The 21,397-nt window shown below is 43.9% G+C and overlaps 1 protein-coding gene across 1 annotated transcript in view; it reads left to right on the top strand.

Annotated features, from left to right (window-relative positions):
• The first annotated feature begins 2,257 nt into the window (after positions 1-2,257).
• MYBPC3 (myosin binding protein C3) overlaps positions 2,258-21,397 on the top strand; it is a 123,324-nt gene continuing 104,184 nt past the window's right edge. The window contains exon 1 of the mRNA XM_019477175.2: positions 2,258-2,355. Coding sequence (XP_019332720.1) covers positions 2,331-2,355 — 25 coding nt within the window. The 5' untranslated portion in view covers positions 2,258-2,330. The remainder of the gene's footprint in view (positions 2,356-21,397) is intronic.

The raw sequence follows: 21,397 nt of genomic DNA, 5'->3' as shown, positions 1-21,397 counted from the left end.
GCTGAGGCACAAGGGTGCTTCAGTGCAGGGGCTGCCTACCAGCTAGCCCCACACTGGAGCACCCTCATGCCCCAGCCAGCCCCTCTGCAGTGCATTGCGCTGGGTCAGAGCAGTCCCAGGCTGGCAGGCTGATCCCCAGGACCCCCTGCCAGTCAAGGCTACTCTGACCTGGCTGAACATGCTGTGCTTCTGGGTACACATGTAAATGGCATGCCCAGGAGCAATAAACCCTGCTGCAATAAGTGCCAGAGTTTATTGCTCCGCATTAATTACATGTGTAGATGCGCCCAGTTGCTTGTAGCTTTGCCAAAATGTAATCATTTAGGCAGAATTCTTACATGCCAACTATCTTCCTCAGGCTACTTTTTTTTTTTAGGATGGTGGGGGGGCGGGGGGGCAGTGCAGGGGAAGGGAAGGGAAGGGAAGAAGGGGTCAAAACTTAGCTACAGCAGTTCAGCCACTTCCAAGAAAAGACTAAGGAAACGTATATTGTTCTTTCCAGGTTAAAATTGTGTGGCCATCTTACAGTGCCCCCATATTTTGCATTTGACAAGGATGCAGCCTTTTGTGTGTGACTGAGTCCCTAAATCAATCATCTCACATGCAAATCAACCCAAATTTGTCATTTGGGAACAGAGTCCTCTGCCCCAGGTCCAAAACTGAGAGACCAGGTCTGGCATGGGGGCAGGGCTGGGATGAGGCAGTGGGCCAGGATATGTAGGGGGAGAAGCCCCCACTGCAGGGAGCCCCCAGGCTGTGTAAATCCCAGCTGGTGGGGGGCAGGGGCAGAGGGCTCCATCCTCCCCGCCTGCCCCCCTCTGGGGCTGCCATGGCAACCAGTGCTGGGAGCCTAGGGTTGGGTGCACCAGAGGGTCTGTGGTGACAGCAGGGGGTTGGGGGCATGTATCTGACAGCCAATCAGGGATGGCCCCACTTAGCTGGGCTAGGCTGCCCTTGGCAATGTCCTGTACGCTAGGAGGCATGAGGAAGTGCCCCCACCTTCTGGCCTGGCCAGTGCAAGCACTTGGTCCCCTTTTGCACAGAGGAAGCTGAAGGTGGAAGTCTGTTCCTCTGGGTCAAAGAGAGTGCCTTTGGGAGTTGCTCTTTGATGTGTAGATAAGGCAGGATTCCTTCCCTGGTGGTGTCAGATGGCAGAAGGGCTGAGAGGTGTAGAATCTTTCTTGTTGTTCAGCAATGAAGTTTAAATCCAAAATCGGCTAAAATTTGTCTCAGACCAACATGGCTACTAAATACACCCACTTAACACTACTTGTCATCAGTATTCTATCTACATGGTGGACCAAGAAGGCAACAGACTAACCAGAGCTTCCTCTCAGAAGTCTACAGCAGAAGTCCTTTGAAAATTGAGGCCTATGCAAGTGGGAACAATCAAAATAATAACAAAAAATCATTTTTTGCCATTTCAATTTTTATTATTTCTATTCTATAATGTGCTGGATCCTGTGCACAAACAGGTTCTGCTCCAAAAAGCCCACAAGTAAAATGAGAAAAGTAGACAACAAGGCCAGGAAAACCATAAAAGCAAAGTCATCAAAGTTATTTTGCATGGTCGTTACTTTTACTTGTGCCAAAAAAACACATAAACAAACAGCAATGCTTGGAGCACGAAGTGCAGTCCCAAGCTTTCTGGGGAGGATTCCCAAGAACTTCTATACAGTGTTCAGCAAAATGTGATCTCGAGTATATGTCTTGCTCGCTCATGCTACGTTTTTATATGAGACTTGGGGGGAAATAAGATTTTCATCTCCAAAGATACTTATATAGCAGAAACTATTTAAAAAGTAGGCTTGAGAGGAAAGTCAAAACTTTAAAACAGGGTGGAGTAACTGGTTTCCCCTTGAAAGTCCAGAATCAGATCTAGTGACCCAGCATTTCACACCTGAGAATAATCAACCATTAAACTCTGGCTTGAAGGATGGTTCAGGACTGACACAACTACTGACAAGAGCTAAATGTAGGAAAGGATCATTTTAAAAAAACTACACAATAATTACAAAAATGGCCTAAAGACTAGAATACATGTATGTATGTGCAGCATCAGTCTTGGGTTTGGAGTTTGCACCAGCAACCAGTCCTGGGTGGTTTGAGCTCTCTGGTTCCTGGAACTTGGCTATATTTATCCTGGCTGAAACATGCTGTCAAGTGTGCCCTGCTCTTGATAAGGTGCAATTGATGACAAGAGTGAGGGGTCAAGGGGGAGGAGCAGGATTTCTTTAGTGGGGTCTCAAAAGTCTTTCAGTCTCATTCCAGTTTAGCACGCATCTTGGTTTCTAGGCACTACTGGGAGCTTCAAGAGACAAAAGTTCAAGATGCCAGAGCCTTCGAAGAAAGCAGGTAAGGACCACAACTAAGAGGCAAAAAGAGGTGGAGCACAGTCTGACTGAAAGAGTGATTTCCAAGCAGAGACGATCTCCTTGTACTACAGAAGTGAGACAGCTTAGCTCCATTGTAATTGAAAAAACAAATAACAGATATTTTTAGCCAGCGACAAAGTATTTGGGGGAAAATAATAAGGAGAAAGTACCTTGTAAAGTTAATCTAAAAAAAAGAGCTAGATTCTACCCCAGGAAAATGAGTAATTATTGTCTCTGAAAACCTATGGTACAGAATTCATTCCAGAGGCTTTGAGTAAAGGGAAAGAACAAAAATTAAATTATTTTGTTCTCAAAATCTTATCACCGCTCAGTTTCTCTACTAGGCAACTTCGCCAGTAAAAATGTGCATTCTCTCTCCCGGGAATTTTCTGGGGAGTAGAAGTAACTCCCAGTCCTTTTTCTGGGTATTTTCCAGTAAAATTTTTGGGTGCGAAATTTCCACTGTGAAGAGAAGCTTCAAAGCATCTGATTAATATTTACTGTCTCTCAGAGACTCAGTTGTGTAATTCTGGCAAGTAAGTACACCCCAGCTCTGAAGAAATAGAGGGTATGCTGTAGATTTTATACATACTCCCTTCTTGACCTCCTCTACCTCTGAACCTGCAGATAACTAGTCATCTACAAAAACCAAGGTCAAAACAGACTCTACCACAATTAAGGAGGGAGTTCAACCTCCCCCTCCCCTCCCCCCCAGAGTGAAACATGTGGAAGGGAACTGAGATGAGATTTAGGACATTCCTGAGAACCAAGCAGTTAGTCACAGGCCACCTGTCTATGCATGGAGGAAGAGAGTGATAGGTGGTATGGGAAGGAGGTGGAAATTGCAGGGAATCTGTCTGTGCAAGGAAGAGGAGACCCATAAAAGATAGAGGTAAGTGAAGGTTGCTGTCTATGAGAGGGGAGAGAAAGAGGGATATTTGAAAACTCTGAGTTCATAATTAAATTTAGAAAAATAGGTATTAAAAGTTAAAGTTGTATCTGTTTGCAAATTGTGTACTGGGAACATGCAGCAGAAAATAGTACTAAGGCTGAGAGTGCACCTTGACTTTTAGAGCTAGTCTCATCTCAGCGACATTGGTATAAATCCAGTGTTCCTGACCCTTGAGTATGGTCCCTTGATGCGCTCCACAGGTGTGTTTGTGCTGGAGTGTGCATGTTAGATACTGTTTAAAAACAAGCACTTCACAGGGGGTCAGTAGCATGTGACTGGTGTTTCTCAGATGCTGTATGCCTTGGTACCCTTTAATAAAGCCCTGAATTGGCATACATCTGCTGTTATAATAGCTAGGGAGGATTTTTTTCCATCATGCCCACAGTTGCCAAATTGCTTACCTTTATTAAGAAGGTGAAAGGAAGGATGGCCCATTGTTAGAGGTCCTAGCCTGAAACCTGAGGGACCCTGATTCCATTCCCTGCCCTGCCTTGCCACTGACATCCTATGTGAACTTAAGCAAGGCCCCTGGTCGTCTTCTTCATGGAGGAAGTATGCTTCTTGTGGGTTCCACCAGATTCCTTGTGATCTGACATTCCTCTAACATGGTTGACACTGAATAATGGATACTGAATGATTTAAGAAGGGCTTTCACTTTTGGTTGGAATACTTGGTATTAGCTACTGCAGAAGGCAGGATATGACTCAAACCTAGGTTTGCTCTACAGAACTGCAAAACACTTAACTACTGGATTACTTAAATGAGATTTTCTAAGTTCCTCTTTCACTATGTCTCTGAAAGGAAAGCACTGTTGCCAACTCTTGCAATTTTATCATGTTGTAAAGTATTTGGTGTTTTTCTTGAAAGTCAAATGACTGGAGTCAGGTGACCATGAAATTCTGGCTCTCTTTTACAAAATAAGCACATTTCCAGCCCTCAGGGCTGAAGAGACAAGCTTAAAAATATAAATCCTAAAGTCTCAAGAAAACCAAAAGATAAAAATACTCCCCAATTTTATTATTTTAAAAATCTTATGATTTTTAGGCAATGTCAAATCTTTTTGATACCTGCCTTATGCTTTCCAAATGCTTAGAATAGGCAATAATGAGAAAGAGAAACATGATGACAAGCAATACTTGCCATAGTCTCCTCTCCGAGGTTGCATAGCTTCAGAATTATCAGACTTCATCATGCCTTTGGCTGAGCAAATCCATTTCTGAATTTTAAAGTACTTTTCACCATAATCACTAAATCCTGTATATGGATTAATGTTCTGAGGTAGGAGACACTTGACCCTCTGTCTTGCTGTAAGGCTACCCAGCTCTGCCACTTAATGTGGAAGAAGAACACACACATTATTTCCAATCTTATTTGACTCTCTGAGCTATTTCATGGCTGTAACTCTGTGTGGCTCTTATCTCTGGCCAGTGGTTCTAAACCTTTTTAGACTCAAGGCACACCCTGTTAGATTCAAGGCACCCCTCAGAAAATGCTGCCTAATATCTACTGGCATTAACTTATTTTTTGACTATGGAAAAAAAATAGAGCAATTCTTCTGTTGGAAAGAATTCTAAAAGAACACAGCAGGTCAAAATATTTTTGACACCATAGTTTTATTTGAAATCTTGGGTTTATCTTGTGAATCATATAGGCATTTGTACATCTAACAGTGACACCCTGCAGCACCCTGGTTGAGAATCATTGGCTTAGACAGAGACGGTACAAAAACTGTGATTAATCCCAGGGCAGAAGGGGGATGGGAGGGGAGGGGAAGGGGAAAAGGAAAGGTCCAATGCCTAATTCATTTATAGAAAACCTAATCCAAATCTGTCAGATAATTCCTGAAAAGAATCCCTGCAGTCTCAAGAAATAATAGTGCTGCCAGTTCTCCATTTCATTGTGTTTCAATACTTCAGGGCATTTTGATACAGAATAATGAAGAATATAAATTTGAGTTGGGCTGCACAAGCACAAAGATGGAAGCTATAAGGAGTTTATGCCCTTGAGCAAATCAAATTTCCTGCCTATGGCACTGTTTATAAATTGCACTAAGAACTCCAAAGAGCCATGATCCACATGTCACAGAAATAGGGACAGCCTGTGTCCTGGCCAAGGGAAGTGCCTTGAAGCCAGAGAATGTTCAAGGGCTTATACCCAAACCAGCTGTCTGACCAATCTTTTCAACATGGAAGAAAGTTTTTAATAATTTAAAACTGTAACCTTTAAGTAGATTTGTAACACGTTCCTTTATTTCCAACTATTCAATAAAAACATTTCTAATACAAAGTATAATTTTGCTTTTTCGTAGAATTACAAACAATCAAAGAGATACTGCTCTATAGAAAAATCTATTAGCAGTGTTTAGAACTTCTGTTGTGATTTATGGTTTCAAATTGACCTAACAAATATTGTGTAATATCAGCCCTAGATACTTTAAACCAATGTGGAAATAACCTCTACTTGAAACCAAGTCATCGATGCATTACTGAATTAAATGTAATTGTATTAAGCCAAGGGGGAAACACATTTTATTAAAATAAAATAAGCACCATTTCATGGTTCATTGTTGTATATAAATATATTTATGACATATCATGTCTAGAATCATAGCACTGATTTATAATTGTCCTATAATAGATATTTTCCCCTAAAAATAGATGTAACAAACTTTTTAAAAAATCCCCAGTCTTTTCACAAAAATGAATCTAACATTTTTCCCCCTTGTTTTCCCTATATATGCATAAAGTAAAAACTGGTAGAAAGTCTTAATCTTACACTCAGGACTCAGCATTGTCATGCATGGGTCAGTGAGTTTTAAGTTCTGATATCTCATAGCTTGTCATGGCTAGAAGTATATTTGGAATCTGCTTGGAATCCATCTGTTGCTTGGAATCCATCTGTGACACATGCAGCATTAATTTCTAGGCTGTCCTAGGCATGAAATATCAGACTTTAATATTAAAAGAGTCTTACTTATTTAAAACCAGTTAATATCTGTTTTAGAAGTTTTAGAAGAGTATTAATATTAACTTATCTGTACATTAATGGGTTCATATCCTCAGCTGGTAAAAGCTGGTGTAGCTGGGCAATCAGGCTATGCCAATTTATACCAGTTGAGTATCTGCCACTCCTGGTAAGTAAGGAAACTTGTATTTACAGGAGTTAAGAGAAAAATACGGTACAAAATGGACAATTAAAAAAATTCTAAACATTTCCAAAATGCCTTAAAAATATAGGATAAATAAAATGCCTCTTGCTATGGCATGAAAATTTCATTCATGTTTTTTATGCACTGATAATTAAAACTTGACTTTGACACCAACATAATTAACATAGTACAAATGCCTACATAAAGAAAACTTTATATCACACCACTGTATGGTGTTATAGCAGTTGTGCCTGCTATAGTTAAGAGTGCTAAATATTTTCCATTTTAGCCATTTTTGTGTGTGCAGACTTTTCTTTCATCTACTGGTTTTAAACTTTTCCTAATTGGTCTCTGCTCAAAAGCAGACTTTTTGGGAAGTGTTAAGTAAAATCCCTTTGCCTTTTGTGGTTATGAGAAAAATAAGAAAAGAGGTGAAAAACACCAACCATTCCCCTTCTAATATTTTTGTGAGAACAACAGAAAACAGTCAAACTTGTACTAACCACGCTTGGAGTGCTGACATCGGGGGTGGGGGGGTGGGGGATGCTTTACTGGAAGAAGCAGCACATTAGTTTGACCCATCTCCACAGCATCTGTAATAGATCGGGTGCTTCGGTCGGGTTTTTTGGTACTTTTATCCAATAGCTGATTCAATCAGCTATTAGATAAAATTGTCATAAAAGCCCTGCCAAAGCACCCAGTCTATACAGATGTTGGGTGAGCCAGGTCTAAGTAATGCACTGCCTCTTCTGAACATACCCTGGGCTTGGTACAGGGGCGCACAGAGTTTAAAGTAAAATGCCGTTTATGAGGGTTTTTTTACATCTGTAAGCCAATGTATAAGTAGGCCTCAATGAGAGGCCTCAATGCACTTTGAGGTTGTTTAACACCCCTGAAAATCACACTACTTCTATTTAGCCTCCAAGCGTGGATTAAAGAATCTAGATTTAGAGATTCATTTTAGAAAATTTTCGCTAGGTTTTATAACAGAACCTAGCCTTTAGGCATCTCACTCCACAGTGTATTGGTAAATAATACACTGTAAAAATTAATTTTGTGTAGGTTTAAATTGTTCAATTACAGCTCCAGACAGTACCGTAATGAGCAGGGATACTGGTTTTCTCTGTTTAAAAATCCCAAATTCTCTGATTAAAAAACCCAAAATCCATGTTTTTCCATGATTCAAATGAAACGCCACTATCTATCTATAGAGGTATCACTTGAACACAATGTTTTATTGATATATCTAAAATTTTAAAGCAGTTTGGACATTAGTCAACCAGTGCTTCAATCATTATAATAAAATAAATTCTAAATACCTATATATTTTGGCATTTGATTTTGGGTTTTTTTATCATAGAAAATCAGAGCTCTCCCTAACCCCCTCACTCATCAGGATGCAGTTCCACTGGTGGCTGTCCCCCCATGCCCCATTTTGTGGCACTGAACAGCCCTGATATGCCAGTGCCCTGCCCATGCCATTGCCCCTCACTCCCAAGCCACAGCCCCCTGGCCCTGCTGGTGCTTCTGACTCCCGACCCACAGCCCAGTCCCCCCAGTTCTATTCGTGCCCCTCACTCCTGGCCCTGCCAGTGCCCTTTCTTCCCAATCCACATCCCCCTGGCCCTGCTGGTGCCCTTCACACCCCTCCCAGTCTGCCCCCCCCCCAAGCCCTGCCAGTGCCCCTTACTCATGATGACCCACACCCCCCTGGCCCTGCTGGTGCCCCTTACTCCCCATCTCATTCCCCCAGCCCTACTGGTGCCCCCACCAGGTGCCCCTCACTCCCAACCTGCATTCCTCTGGCCCTGCCAGTGCCCCTCACTCCCAACCCACAGCCCACCACGCTCCCTGCACTGCTGCTACCCCTCACTCATGACATGCAGCTCCTGCCCCCCACAGCAACACCTGAAACCCATGGTTTCCCATGTTTTTCTGCTTTAAAGAAAATCCGCGATTTTCTCCTTGAACATTTTCCTCCTTAAAAAGAGAAAATCCAATTTTTTCTCCTTGAAAGGAGAAAATCTGCATTTTCCTTGGCAAACAGAAAACCCTGATCCCTGGATATAAGTTACAGTGGGGAGCTGCTGTTCTGTCTGCACCTGAAGTATCTCAATAGGCTCTGGATCAAGAAATACCACCTAGCTCTTGACTAAAGAATGTACAGCATCTCTGTATAGTTCCAGAGCAAAGAATTTACAAGATCTGTTGCTGAAGCCTGTAGAGTTTCTAAGCTGCACAAGCCTGACCAATTCAAAACTTAAATGCAAAGAACTAATATTAATGAAAAATTAAAATTCCAATACCTCAAGACCTCAAAAATTCAAGAATTAAAAAAGCAAACATATCTTTGGTAATGTTAATCAGGTATGTCCATGCATGCATAATCATTTTGTTACTAAATACAGAAAATGTGCAGTGATACCAATTTAGTATTGTTAGGGAACCCTATATTTTGGAATATTCTATTTTTCCCTTGATTTTGTAACCTGCTTGTCTTTTGCTCTTTGTGATCATCCCCACTGCAAAGCTCTACCAAAGCTTATATCCCATTTAACCCAGGCTTTGTATTTGATCAGGCATGTACCATTTTTTGTAGTAAATTTTTACATTCATTTTTACTGGCCATGAACTTCTGAAGCAAATAGGAATTTGTCTCATTAACATTTATCATCATCATCATCATGCTACCTAAGAGCCCCAGAGATGACCCAAGGCTCCATTGGGCTTGTATAAAGAGTCCAAAACAAGTAGATTGTAAACTCTTTGCAGGATGGACTAAATATAAAACAAGGGATCACAGATAGATATATGCACACCATGGGGCGAGCACAAGGACCTTAGATAGTACTGGTCATCTTGGTAGCCTGTGCTCCCAGGACAGGGGGGCTAGGGGCAGAAATTACACAGTAACTGGTATAAGTAATCGGAAATCGGTCAAATCTGTAATGCAACAGAAGTTCAGTGCACATAAACCACTTTAAAAATTGCTGCAACCAGTTTAAGATAAACCTGGATGAATGTAGTATCAGACTTAACTGATTTAGGTTAGATCAGTTTGTTGAACATCTGCTTCAGATCCCCTTCAGATGCAAGTTAACTCACAGTCCCCCAGCTTCCCAGGATGCTTTGCACCTCCCCCACAACCCCTTCCCCCAAAGGGTGGGAAGGCCAACCTTGGGCCAAGCTGTCTTCTCTAGTGAGTAGGGAGGTGTGCTCTAGCTTACCTCCCTCCCCCCCCGGCTTCTGGCCTGGGCCACTGAAAGCATGTGGCTGCACTTCTGAATAAAAAATGAATGTCTGTTCACTCACTTATCAGTTCAATCTATGCAGAGTAGACTAACCTGCAAAGATTGAATCAATTCAGCCTCAGGCTTTTTCACTCTCTGTATTTAAACTAGCAGACTAGGCTTTATCATGCTTTTGCGAGCAACACAGCAGAAAAGTTTAAGGAGATTTCTGAAGGAGAATAATGAGTTAGGTTTCTAGATGGCAAGAGGAAGCTCTTTCCAAGCATAAGAAGCATCATGGGAGAAGGCCTAAAGCTGCTTGTTTGAAAACTAGGTGATGGAGGTGGACAGCAGAATCCTTAACTCATGGTTTGATCAAGGCAAAAAAGGAAATAATTTTTTGGACCTTAAAAAATGTATTTCTTGTGAAATTTGTCCTGAAGTTTATGTGTTTAGTACTTTTCAATTTCCTGTTTGAAAAGATTATTCCCTAAATTACTATCAGAAGTAAACTTTGTAGCCTGACTACTAGCCAGGGTCAGTTGGTGATCAGGATCCCATATGGCTAAATTCTACCAATAAGATCATGAATATGTAGAATGGCTCATGCTGCCAATACTGCCTCCATATATTTTGGACTCCTGGAGAAGACAGTATAGCTGTTGCCAGGAACAGCAGGCAGGAAACAGAGGAGACATAAGAAAAGGCTTCTTCTGGGTCTCTCTAAGATTACATGCACATGCTCCATGCTTCTTCTGTTCTTTAGTGTGGGAGTTTTATGCCTGGCATCATTGCCAAATTTTATGCAGCTGTCTGTGTGACATTTTATGCAAGATTTCAAATGATTACCTTACATAATCACACACAGAGTGTATATAACCATAAATATCGGTTTGCAAGTATGGTGGAGAGTGACAAAATGACTGGAGGCCTGGAAAACAGGATTTCTGAGGAAAGGCTGAAAAACTAGGATTATTTGGTCTGGAGAAGAGAAGAATGTGGAAGGATTTGATAACAGTATTCAAATACCTGAATGGCAAATATAAAGACGATGGAGACAGACATTTTTCTGTAGCTGTGGGGGACAGGAATAGAAGCAATAACCTCAAACTGCAGCAGAGGCAATTTAGGTTGAAGATTAGAAAGACAGGTCTGACTATGAGGGTATTAAGCATTGGAACAGGCTACCTAGAGAAGCTGTGGAATCTCCATCCCTGGAAATTTTCGAGAACAGGTTAGACAGACACTTGACTGGGTTGGTTTAGTCAGGAATGATCCTGCCTTGAATGGGGGGGCTGGACTAGATGACTTTATGAGGTTTGTTCTAGTCCTACTTTCCTATGATCTTATAAGGAAAAAAGAGGGGATAAAAAGGGCCCATGTAGAGCTGAAAGCAGCTTGGAGTCAGAGCAATAAAAGGTAATAAAATAAGTCACAGGTAGTGCAGTTGCAGAAAGGGGGACAGGTCAGTATAGGTCATGTTACTCCATTAACTGTATCCTCTTATCAACATCCAATCCCAATGTTTTCCTCAGGATGCTTTTGCTACCACAATCAATCCCTCTTCAGTAGTTGTCACCCCTGTCCCCTTCAGCAGCTTCTTTCATCCATGGCTTTCAGTAGTTCATGTTTTCCCTTTTCCCCTCCCCAGTACTTGGGGTAAGGAGGCAATATCCTTCCCCCTCTGAGACTCAGTGGGGTGAGAATGAGAGGGGGAGGTACAAAATAGTGTGAAGGGGAGACAGAAGCCACCTGACTGTTTGTTCAGCTGGTGTCATAACTGTGATTACTTGTGGCTGCCAGTCCGAATTTCAGCTCACAGCCCCTGTTCTGTCCAGAGTCCGTACTGAAAGTAGGATGTGGTCTGAGTTACAGGAATCCCTAAGAAACAACTTGCATATCTGAGAGTTAAAATGAGATGTATGATATATGTAGATCTGCCATGGTAGTGGTGACTGTCAAAGGTAAGAGGGGAAAAAATTTGGAGCTTGGGGATGGAAATTTGGAGCCTAAAAAGATGCGTTTATGTGGGAAGAGACACTGGGAAATGGGAAGTATCAAAGGAGAGGGACTTCTGAGCTGAGTGTGGCTTTGACATGTCAAGAGGTAAAGAGTAGGCAAAAAAAGAGATTCTTAGCATGTGTGTACATAAAGGGGGAGAGGGTTTTGCTGGTAGGGCTTGAGGAAGTTCTGAACTAGGAAGGGAGTTGGATAGGGGCTAGGGACAGAAGTTATACATAAACTGATTTCAGTGATCAGAAACTAGTTTAAACCTGTAACAAAACAGAAGCTCAGGGCTCAAACTGATTTAAGATAAACCTGGTTGACTCTAGTATCAGACTTAACTGATTTGGGTCAAACTGGTTTATGGAACTTCTATCCCAGACACCTTTCTGTTTTAAGTTAAATCAGGGTCCTCCAGCATCCCAGCATTTTGCAGCCCTGGGCTGGGCTGTGCTGTCTGCTCCAGAGAGCAGGGCTGGCCCCACCCCTCTGCTCCCTAGCTGGAGCATTGAGGGCTGACTGACAAGGGGGTGGGGGAAGCCTGGCTGGGGATACAGCCCAGTCTGCAGTTGTGCAGGAGGGAGGGACTGTCCCTCCCTGGCAAACCCCGGCTGGGGTCTGGGGCCAGGAAGGGGGGTTAAATACCCCTTCCCCTGTTCAAACGTACTACTGGCTGTGACTGTGGACTACAAATCCCAGAGACACCTGGAAGCAGAAAGAGGAAGTGATGAGAAACCCTGAAGAGTCCTACTGCTGTAAATCTGGACTGCAAATCCCAGAGACCAGGGGGGCAGCAGGAAAAGGAAGTGAACGCACAGCCAGAGAGCTGAGCTCTATCACCCCCTGGCTTCTGGCCTAAGCCACTGCAGGCATGTGGCTGCATTTCGAGGAACCAAATGTTCACTTCTGTTTCAATTTAATTTCTGCAGCTTAGACTAACCTGCAAAGACTGAATCAATTCAGCCTCAGGCTTTTTGACTGTCTGTACTTAGCCAGGATGGGTAAGATTGAATGCAGGAAGTCCAGAATCATTAGTGAATTGGTATGAGTGTGCAGGTATAACAGGGGGAGAAATTAGGGTAACAGCTATACTAGATGTGAAGTGGATAAAACTAACTGAGAACACTGAGTCAGAGAATTCAGCACTGTTTTTTTCTCCACTCTGCCTATTCCTGGCAGTTATTCCAGTTTTTCTTCCTGAAGGGGAAGAGCACAGAAGACAAGAATGCTCCTATGTAATTCACACCACCAGCAATTTCTCTTAGCCCCACCAAAGCCCTTCTCTGTGAGATGTTCCATTTCTTCCTTTGCACATATGATCAGCCCACTGGCTCTGACCCCCTCATGCATGGAAATGATCCTCTGAATTTTCAGGTCTCAAGGAAGTAATCTTACAAATCTAGCTTCTCAGGTGAGCTTTTATACTTAACACCATCTCCATTTACATCAAATGGGAATTGGATTGCTTCTTTGGCAGAAAGCTGTGGATACAGAGATAGTTGCCGTTAAACTCCCACACGCGTATTCAGATCCCTAAGGAGTTAAGAAAAGGAAAAGGAGTCTGATACAGTGTTGGTTACAAATGTCCAACTCAGGATCCTTAAAATTCTGGTTTATTAGGTGGATTGAAACACTGTAATGAAGTTAAATCTTAAACCTTGGGGCTGGTCCCCCCCCCACACATGCACACACACAGTAGCGAGCTACAAGGGTCAGGTATACCTATCCTACAAGCGCTGGAGTCTGCCGTCGATGGCCAGTCAAGGCTTCTTTCAGTGTGGTGGTATCCTCCAGAAGGGGGTCGCCAGCTGGTCCTTCTGGCTGGACAGGTCGGGTGCTGGTCAAGTTGGAGATCAAGAGGGCACCGCTGAGGGTCACTTTTCACTGCTTTTTATCTGTCCTTGGCAGACTTTGGTGACTCCCCAGTTTTCAGGTTTGCTCAATCCAGGGGTCGTTGACCCTCATGGGACTTCCCCCTCGGTGGCTACTGGATGGCAACTGTCAGCCCCAGGGGTCGTCCGCATGTACGTGCAGGTTTGGGAGTCTGTTGATGAATTTTGAATAGGGTTCTGGGAGCAGTCCATCTGGAGATATTCATCCCAAAAGTTGGTCCCCGGTGTTGATTAACTCAGACCAGGGCTTTTAGCCCTTGAGCAGTGACGTTTAGAGATTTCCCGGTTGCTACATTATCTTCTATTGATTTCTTCCGTTGGTTGATCTGCGGTTTTCCTAGGTGTTAATTGCTGCCTGCTACTGTGTTATGCATTCAATCACTGATTCACTCACTCTTTCAGGGGCCCGCCTGATACAGGGAAGCGGCAGTTTGACTCCTGCCCTTGTTAAGATTGTTACAATGTATAACTTACTTCTGAAACTAAACATTTAGTTGAAAGGTAAGGAGTATAAAATATAAGCTACAAAAGTAATGCCATGGCACACAAATAGATAAAAATACCAAAATACAAGGGGAGATTCAAAATGCACACACAAATTTTCAAACACAATTCCTTATCTTAAAGTGAAAGAAAGAGGAAGGAAGAAAAGGTAGAAGAGGAAAAACATATCCAAGGAGGAGAGAGCAACTGCAGGCAGGAGGAAAAGGGGGCTTTCTGCTACAATAGTAATGAAAAGAAATATCAGTCTGAATTTAGTTCTGGCCAACAGTCTGTTTCTGTTGAGTCATCTTGTGTAAATATAAGAAACGTAATCCTCTTGCAGAGTTTCTAGAAGAGAGACCTACTGCCAGAGATGCATGTCCTGAAACGTTGCTATTTGTAGGCTGGAATCCTTACAGGCCACATTGTTGTTAAGTAATTAATATATTTATGGACTCGCTTGTAGTTAGACAGATGGTTGATGATGTTGGCACTAAGTAATAAAAATATTTTTCTGAGTCTTTTTATCTTCAGAGCTATGGGGACAGGAGCCAGGTAATAGATACCACAGCAGTTGTGTCCAGTGCTGACTTGGCTCCTCACTGTGTTGCAGTCTAGCACTCCTCAGACCCTCTCTGAGTTCTGTTTGTGGAGCCTGCTGTTTGAAATAACTCTGTGCAATGATCCATAGTACCCTGCATTTGAGTATCAGGCTGTTATGTCCTCTGCAGTACAATACTGCATCAGAGGATAAGTACATGATGTTGGGCATCCAAGTAGGAAGGATCATACTCCATGCCAGGATATACATGCTTTCAAGTTTGACCTAAGAAGCAATTAAAATAATACAAATAGGACAGGGGCATCCCCAAAGAAGCATGCACAAGTTTTCATCCGTTCATGGAAGTAAAAATGCTTAAGAATTACAATGGAAATTCAGTGAAACCTACTATAGTCAAGACTGCAAAACAGTTTCTTTTTTTATCAAGTTGATAACATGTAAAAACAAAAAGACAAACCACATTTCAGACCTCCCTAATAACAAGAGGAGGGAAAATGCAATGTAAACCTCATTTAAAAAAATGCTTGAAAGTCATGTGTAATTTATTATGGTTTGTACATCAGTTAGAAATCCTTTGAAAAAAAGATGCAAATCATTATTATTGTACAAAGGTTTTGGTCAAATTCTTTGCTGTGCAACGCCACTATTTACATTACGCTAGCAAAGAATCTGGGACGTTTCTAGATATTGCAAAATGGACAGATGGCATTATTTGCAAAGGATCAGCTATAGTAAGTAATGCACATGCTTGAATATGCATACAACCTAAACTTCTTAGAGTACTTTACATACCCATCTCCTTATATTTAAAAATAGTATAAAATGTTTAAAGGTAATTCTCAGATTTATTGTTGTCTTTTGGACAAACTAATGTACTAATATTCACTTGCCCAAGTGAAAAAGAAACAAAAGACATGCAAAAAGTGGAGATAATTCAACATGCAATGTAATTATGAAGAATTTACAAACACATGATAGAGCAAGGCCAGTAACAATGGTTTAGTAAAAGGTAGTCAAAGTATGACCCAGAATCAACAAATGATAGAGATTTCACTAATGCCAAAATATATACAAAAAGTTCTAACTTTGAATCAAAGAACACCACAAATTTCTAAATAAATGTTCAGGATACCAACAAATTGAAGTCATTTCAGTAAAATTAGATCCTCAGGAAGACTAAAACTGGCAAGGGTCTAAATCAGGACATACTCTAAGTTCGGGTTTGTGGGTGAACCAAAATTAATCATCTGTTGATATACATGTTCAATTTCATCTTAATCACTTTTTTTAAAATTAATTCTCAACTTTGTCCAAAACAGTTCATTTAAGTGAGGCATCATGTAAACAAAATATTTTGATTTATCAGATATTTACTGTGTATCTGAATACAGACTAGCATCCACATTTACTTTGTCTGGAAGAAATGTACAAGGGTCACTATTAGAGCAGTGTTACCTCTCCCACAGAATTATTGCACACAGGTTATATCAAAGACAAAATAGAAAGACTAAGGGAACTGTGGATTTATTCTGGTACAGTAGGAAGTGGGCATTAGGGCTAAGTCCAGAGAGTTAAAAAGTCCAAGGCTGAATCAGTTCAGTCTTTGCAGGTTAGTCTACACTGTGTAGATTGAACTGATAAGCAAGTGAACAGACATTCACTTTAGATTCTAGAAATGCAGCAACATGCCTGCAGTGGCCCAGGCCAGAAGCCAGGGAGTGCTAGAGCACACCTCCCTGCTCCCCTGGAACAAACAGCTTGGGCCAAGGCTAGCCTGCTCATCCTTCAAGGGGAGGTTTCTGGGGAAGGTGCAAAGCATCCAGGGATGCTTGGGGACTGTGAGTTAACTTGAATCTGGATGGGATCTGGAACAGAAGTTCATTAAACTGATTTAATCTAAATCAATTAAGTCTGATACTACATCCATCCAGGTTTATCTTAAACCAATTTTCGCCATTTTGAAAGCAGCTTATGTGCACTGAATTTCTGTTGTGTTACAGATTTGAACTGGTTTCCAATCACTTATACTGGTTTATATATAATTTCTGTCCCTAGCCTAGATGTACCATTTGCACTCTGGTATGGTAGGAGGACTAGATCCTGGCATAGATGGCCCTGGTTTGTTCTGTATGAAGATTCCTATATTCACTTTTTAAATTGCTGATATTTTCCAGCTAACCAAAGTATAATTTCCAAATAGTAAGCAACCGTAATCACATTGTATGTGAGAAATTTAAGGCTGAAAGAAGTCACTACTTAAATTTTGTTTGTTTTTCTAAACCTTAACATGAAAAAAAGTTCTTAGAAGATAATTGTGTGTTAAATACATGTACCTAGAGGGATAGTTAATTACATTTATTTCAGTTTGTTACAAAATGACAATGAGAGTTCTAGAGTCACAGTTTTGAGACAAGGAAATTTCTGGTTATTTAGATCCTTGGTATGTGCTTTTTGGTTGTGTCCATGCATGCAGGAACATGCACTTGCAGAAGCTCAAATAGGAGCAGCACAAATTTGTGCCAGAGATTTTTGCCTCAGCACACATGCCTGAACATGCACTTTGTTGTGGGGCAAGTTGTGCCACCTGGGACAAACTGACCCTACCAAGCTCCTCTCGGATCTGCAGCCAGGGGGAGCTGAAGCCTGGGGCCAGTACCTGTGCTTCCCCCAGCAATATAAAAAGCTGCCCTGGTGAGCAGCTTAGAGCTACTTGGTCTCGAGCTTCTGAGGCCTGGCCAGTTGCCATATGGGAGATACTAGCCCCCCGTGCCAGCTGAACTGCTGCAGCAGCCCTAACCTAGAGTGGCCCCTGTACCCTCTACCCACTGTAGCAGTCTGGCAGTGGGGGCTGCTGCCCGGCTGTGGCCTGCTGCCACCTGCAACAGCATCTTCCCCCTTGGACCTGCAGCCCCATGTCTACACACCTGCCAGAACTGGACGGGGACCACATGAATGCCTAGGCTGTGGCATGGCACAGTAGCAGAGCCATTTGCACCTCTGGGCCAGCTGCCAGCGGGCAATGGCTGCACAGTTGGCTTTTGTGCGGCACTGCTGCCATGTGTGCCCCCACCCTGCCATCTGGGCAGCTATCACCTAGAAGATGTTCTCAGTGTGGTGGCCTGCTTTGAACTGTCAAAGCATATCCTCCTGGCCCCAAATGGCCAGGAGGTCAGCCACCTCATTTGCTCCTCAGCTGGGTCCTAGGTGCCAGCCCTGTGCAGGCTCCTCTTCCTGGTGCTCCCTATTTAAAAACTGCAAATTCTCTGATAAAAAATCCCAAATGTACTCTTTAAAATATCCCAAAATCCATGTTGTTCCACAATTCAAACAAAAGACTATTATATATATATAGAGAGAGAGAGAGAGAGAGATCAGAGATTGATCAGTTGGGTAATGTTTTATTGATATATTTACAAAGTTAAAGAAGGTTGGAAGCCTACCAGTGCCTCTATCATCATAATAACATAATTTCTAAATATCTCTATGCTTTGATGTTTAATTTTGATTTTTTTATCATAGAAAAATCAGAGCTCAACCAGGATATGGGGACTGTTGCCCCTGCAGCCACAGCTGCTGCCAGCAGGTCTCATCCTATTTGGCAGCTGGGCACAATGGGTGTGTGATGGGAGGATGTGGAGTTTGCAGGAGGGGGGTAGGAAGGGGTGTGGGGGGATATGGGGTGTGTGGGTGGGTATGGGGGGGATGTAGGTAGGTGTGGGAGTCTGTGGGTGAGTGTGATGGTGGTGTGGGGTGTATGGGTAGGTGTGAGGGAGGATGTAGGGTTTGTGGAGGGATCTGATGAGAGGCCTCTACGTGCCCCCCTGCTCCAGCCCCTGCGATGCACAGCCCCCAGTGCTGGTAGCAACAGCCAGCTAGGCCATAGGCATAGGTCTGCAGCCATGCATCACCTTCTGAGCGGCATGGAGAACAGGCCTGGCCCAACCCAGCCCGCTCTACCCTGCCAACACATGCCTTTGGACAGGAGCCACGTGTGGTTCATAGATTCATAGATGTTAGGGTCGGAAGGGACCTCAATAGATCATCGAGTCCGACCCCCTGCATAAGCAGGAAAGAGTGCTGGGTCTAGATGACCCCAGCTAGATACTCATCTAACCTCCTCTTGAAGACCCCCAGGGTAGGGGAGAGCACCACCTCCCTTGGGAGCCCGTTCCAGACCTTGGCCACTCGAACTGTGAAGAAGTTCTTCCTAATGTCCAATCTAAATCTGCTCTCTGCTAGCTTGTGGCCATTGTTTCTTGTAACCCCCGGGGGCACCTTGGTGAATAAATACTCACCAATTCCCTTCTGTGCCCCCGTGATGAACTTATAGGCAGCCACAAGGTTGCCTCTCAACCTTCTCTTGCAGAGGCTGAAAAGGTCCAGTTTCTCTAGTCTCTCCTCGTAGGGCTTGGTCTGTAGGCCCTTAACCATACGAGTGGCCCTTCTCTGGACCCTCTCCAGGTTATCCGCACCCTTCTTGAAGTGTGGCACACAGAATTGCATGCAGTACTCCAACTGCGGTCTGACCAGTGCCCGATAGAGGGGAAGTATCACCTCCTTGGACCTATTCGTCATGCATCTGCTGATGCACGATAAAGTGCCATTGGCTTTTCTGATGGCTTCGTCACACTGCCGGCTCATGTTCATCTTGGAGTCCACTAGGACTCCAAGATCCCTTTCCACCTCTGTGTCACCCAGCAGGTCATTCCCTAGGCTGTAGGTGTGCTGGACATTTTTCCTCCCTAGGTGCAGCACTTTGCATTTCTCCTTGTTGAACTGCATCCTCTTGTTTTCTGCCCACTTGTCCAACCTATCCAGGTCTGCCTGCAGCTGTTCCCTGCCCTCCGGCGTGTCCACTTCTCCCCATAGCTTTGTGTCATCTGCAAACTTGGACAGAGTACATTTGACTCCCTTGTCCAAGTCACTGATGAAGACATTAAAGAGTATCGGTCCAAGGACCGAGCCCTGCGGGACCCCACTGCCCACACCCTTCCAGGTCGAAACCGACCCATCTACCACGACTCTCTGGGTGCGACCCTCCAGCCAATTCGCCACCCACCGGACTGTGTAGTCATCCAAGTCACAGCCTCTTAACTTGTTCACCAGTATGGGGTGGGATACCGTATCGAAGGCCTTCCTGAAGTCTAAGTCTACGACATCCACCCCTCCTCCTGTGTCCAGGCGTTTAGTAACCTGGTCATAAAAAGAGACTAGATTGGTCAGGCACAATCTGCCTGCCACGAACCCGTGCTAGTTTCCCCTCAGCATAATTTGTCCTGCTGGGCTCTCACAAATGTAAGCCTTGATAATTTTTTCAAAGACTTTGCCAAGGATAGAGGTGAGACTGGCTGGCCTATAGTTGCCCGGGTCCTTCTTCCTCCCCTTCTTGAAAATGGGGACCACATTGGCCCTTTTCCAGTCCTCCGGGACTTGGCCCGTGCGCCATGAGCGTTCAAATATTCCCGCCAGTGGCTGTGCAATGATGTCGGACAGTGCCTTCAGCACCCTCGGATGGAGCTCATCCGGGCCTGCCGACTTAAAGGCATCCAGTTCTTCCAAGTGACTGCACCATCTCAGGGTCTACGCATGGTAGTCTGGCGCTTTGCTGCTGTCTCTCTACAACCCCAGTGAGAGACTTGTTGTGTCCCTCGCTTAGGAACACTGAGGCAAAGAACTCGTTGAGAAGTTCAGCCTTGTCCCCCCTGTCCATCACCAATTGTTTCTGCCCATTTAGCAGGGGTCCTATTCCTCCCTGGGCCTTCCTTTTACTCCCTATATTACTCCTTTTACTCCCTATATATCTAAAAAACAATTTCTTGTTGTCTTTTACTTGGGTTGCCATCCTCAGCTCCATGGTAGCTTTGGCCCGTCTAACTGCCTCCCTACAAGCACGAGCAGAGGAGGTATATTCGTCTTTGGTGACCTCTCCCTGTTTCCACTTTTTATGTGCTCCCCTTTTGGCCCTTAGGCTGCCCTGGATTTCTGTGGTCAGCCAGGGAAGCCTCCTGGCCCCTTTCTTTCTTTTGCCTCGCACGGGGATCAGGTGTTAGGAGTCTTCCTGGTCCTGTCCAAAGGTGCACACTAGCAGGGCGGCCTCTGTCAGGGTGGGCTGGGCCCATTCTCTGTGTACAGACTGCACAACCCAGTCAGCTGCTGCTGCCAGCACCACTGGAGGGGGGGGAGGAGGCGTGTGGTGACCCTCCCTCAAAACTGCCCACAAACCCCATATCCACCCATATACCCCACATCCCCCCCACACCGCATGACTCTTCACACACCCCACATCCCCCCACAGACATACCCACATACCCCACCAGAACCACACAGCCTCCCCACCCCAAGTCCCTGCTTACTCAGGATAGCACCTGGGGCCATGCCACAGCCTTGCCCCACTCCTGTTTGCCCCACACACTGAGGCAGCATGCTAGGGCTGCAGAAGGACCATAGAGATACTCTGGCCATATGCCAAAGCATTACTGGAGGACCCAGCCTCCGCTTGTCTCAGGGAATGCTGCAGGACCATTCTCTGTGCCGGTTTTTTTCCAGGTGTTTTTCGGGTTTTTTTGTTTTTTTGATACTTGGGAATCCAGGTATCAAATTCAGAGCCTGAGCTGCAAATATGCAGCACGCAGAACATTTTTTAGTTCTTAGCGTACCTCTTGCAGTGTCTCAAACCAGTCGCGCACTCATCTAGATGTGCCCTTTGAGATCAAAGAAATGACTCACTCAGCTCTTCCTTTGGTATAGTAGT

This window comes from Alligator mississippiensis, chromosome 2 (assembly GCF_030867095.1).
Source record: "Alligator mississippiensis isolate rAllMis1 chromosome 2, rAllMis1, whole genome shotgun sequence".
NCBI lineage: Eukaryota > Metazoa > Chordata > Crocodylia > Alligatoridae > Alligator > Alligator mississippiensis.
The sequence above is the reverse complement of the archived record's forward strand: the minus strand, read 5'-3'. Positions and strand labels throughout refer to the sequence as shown.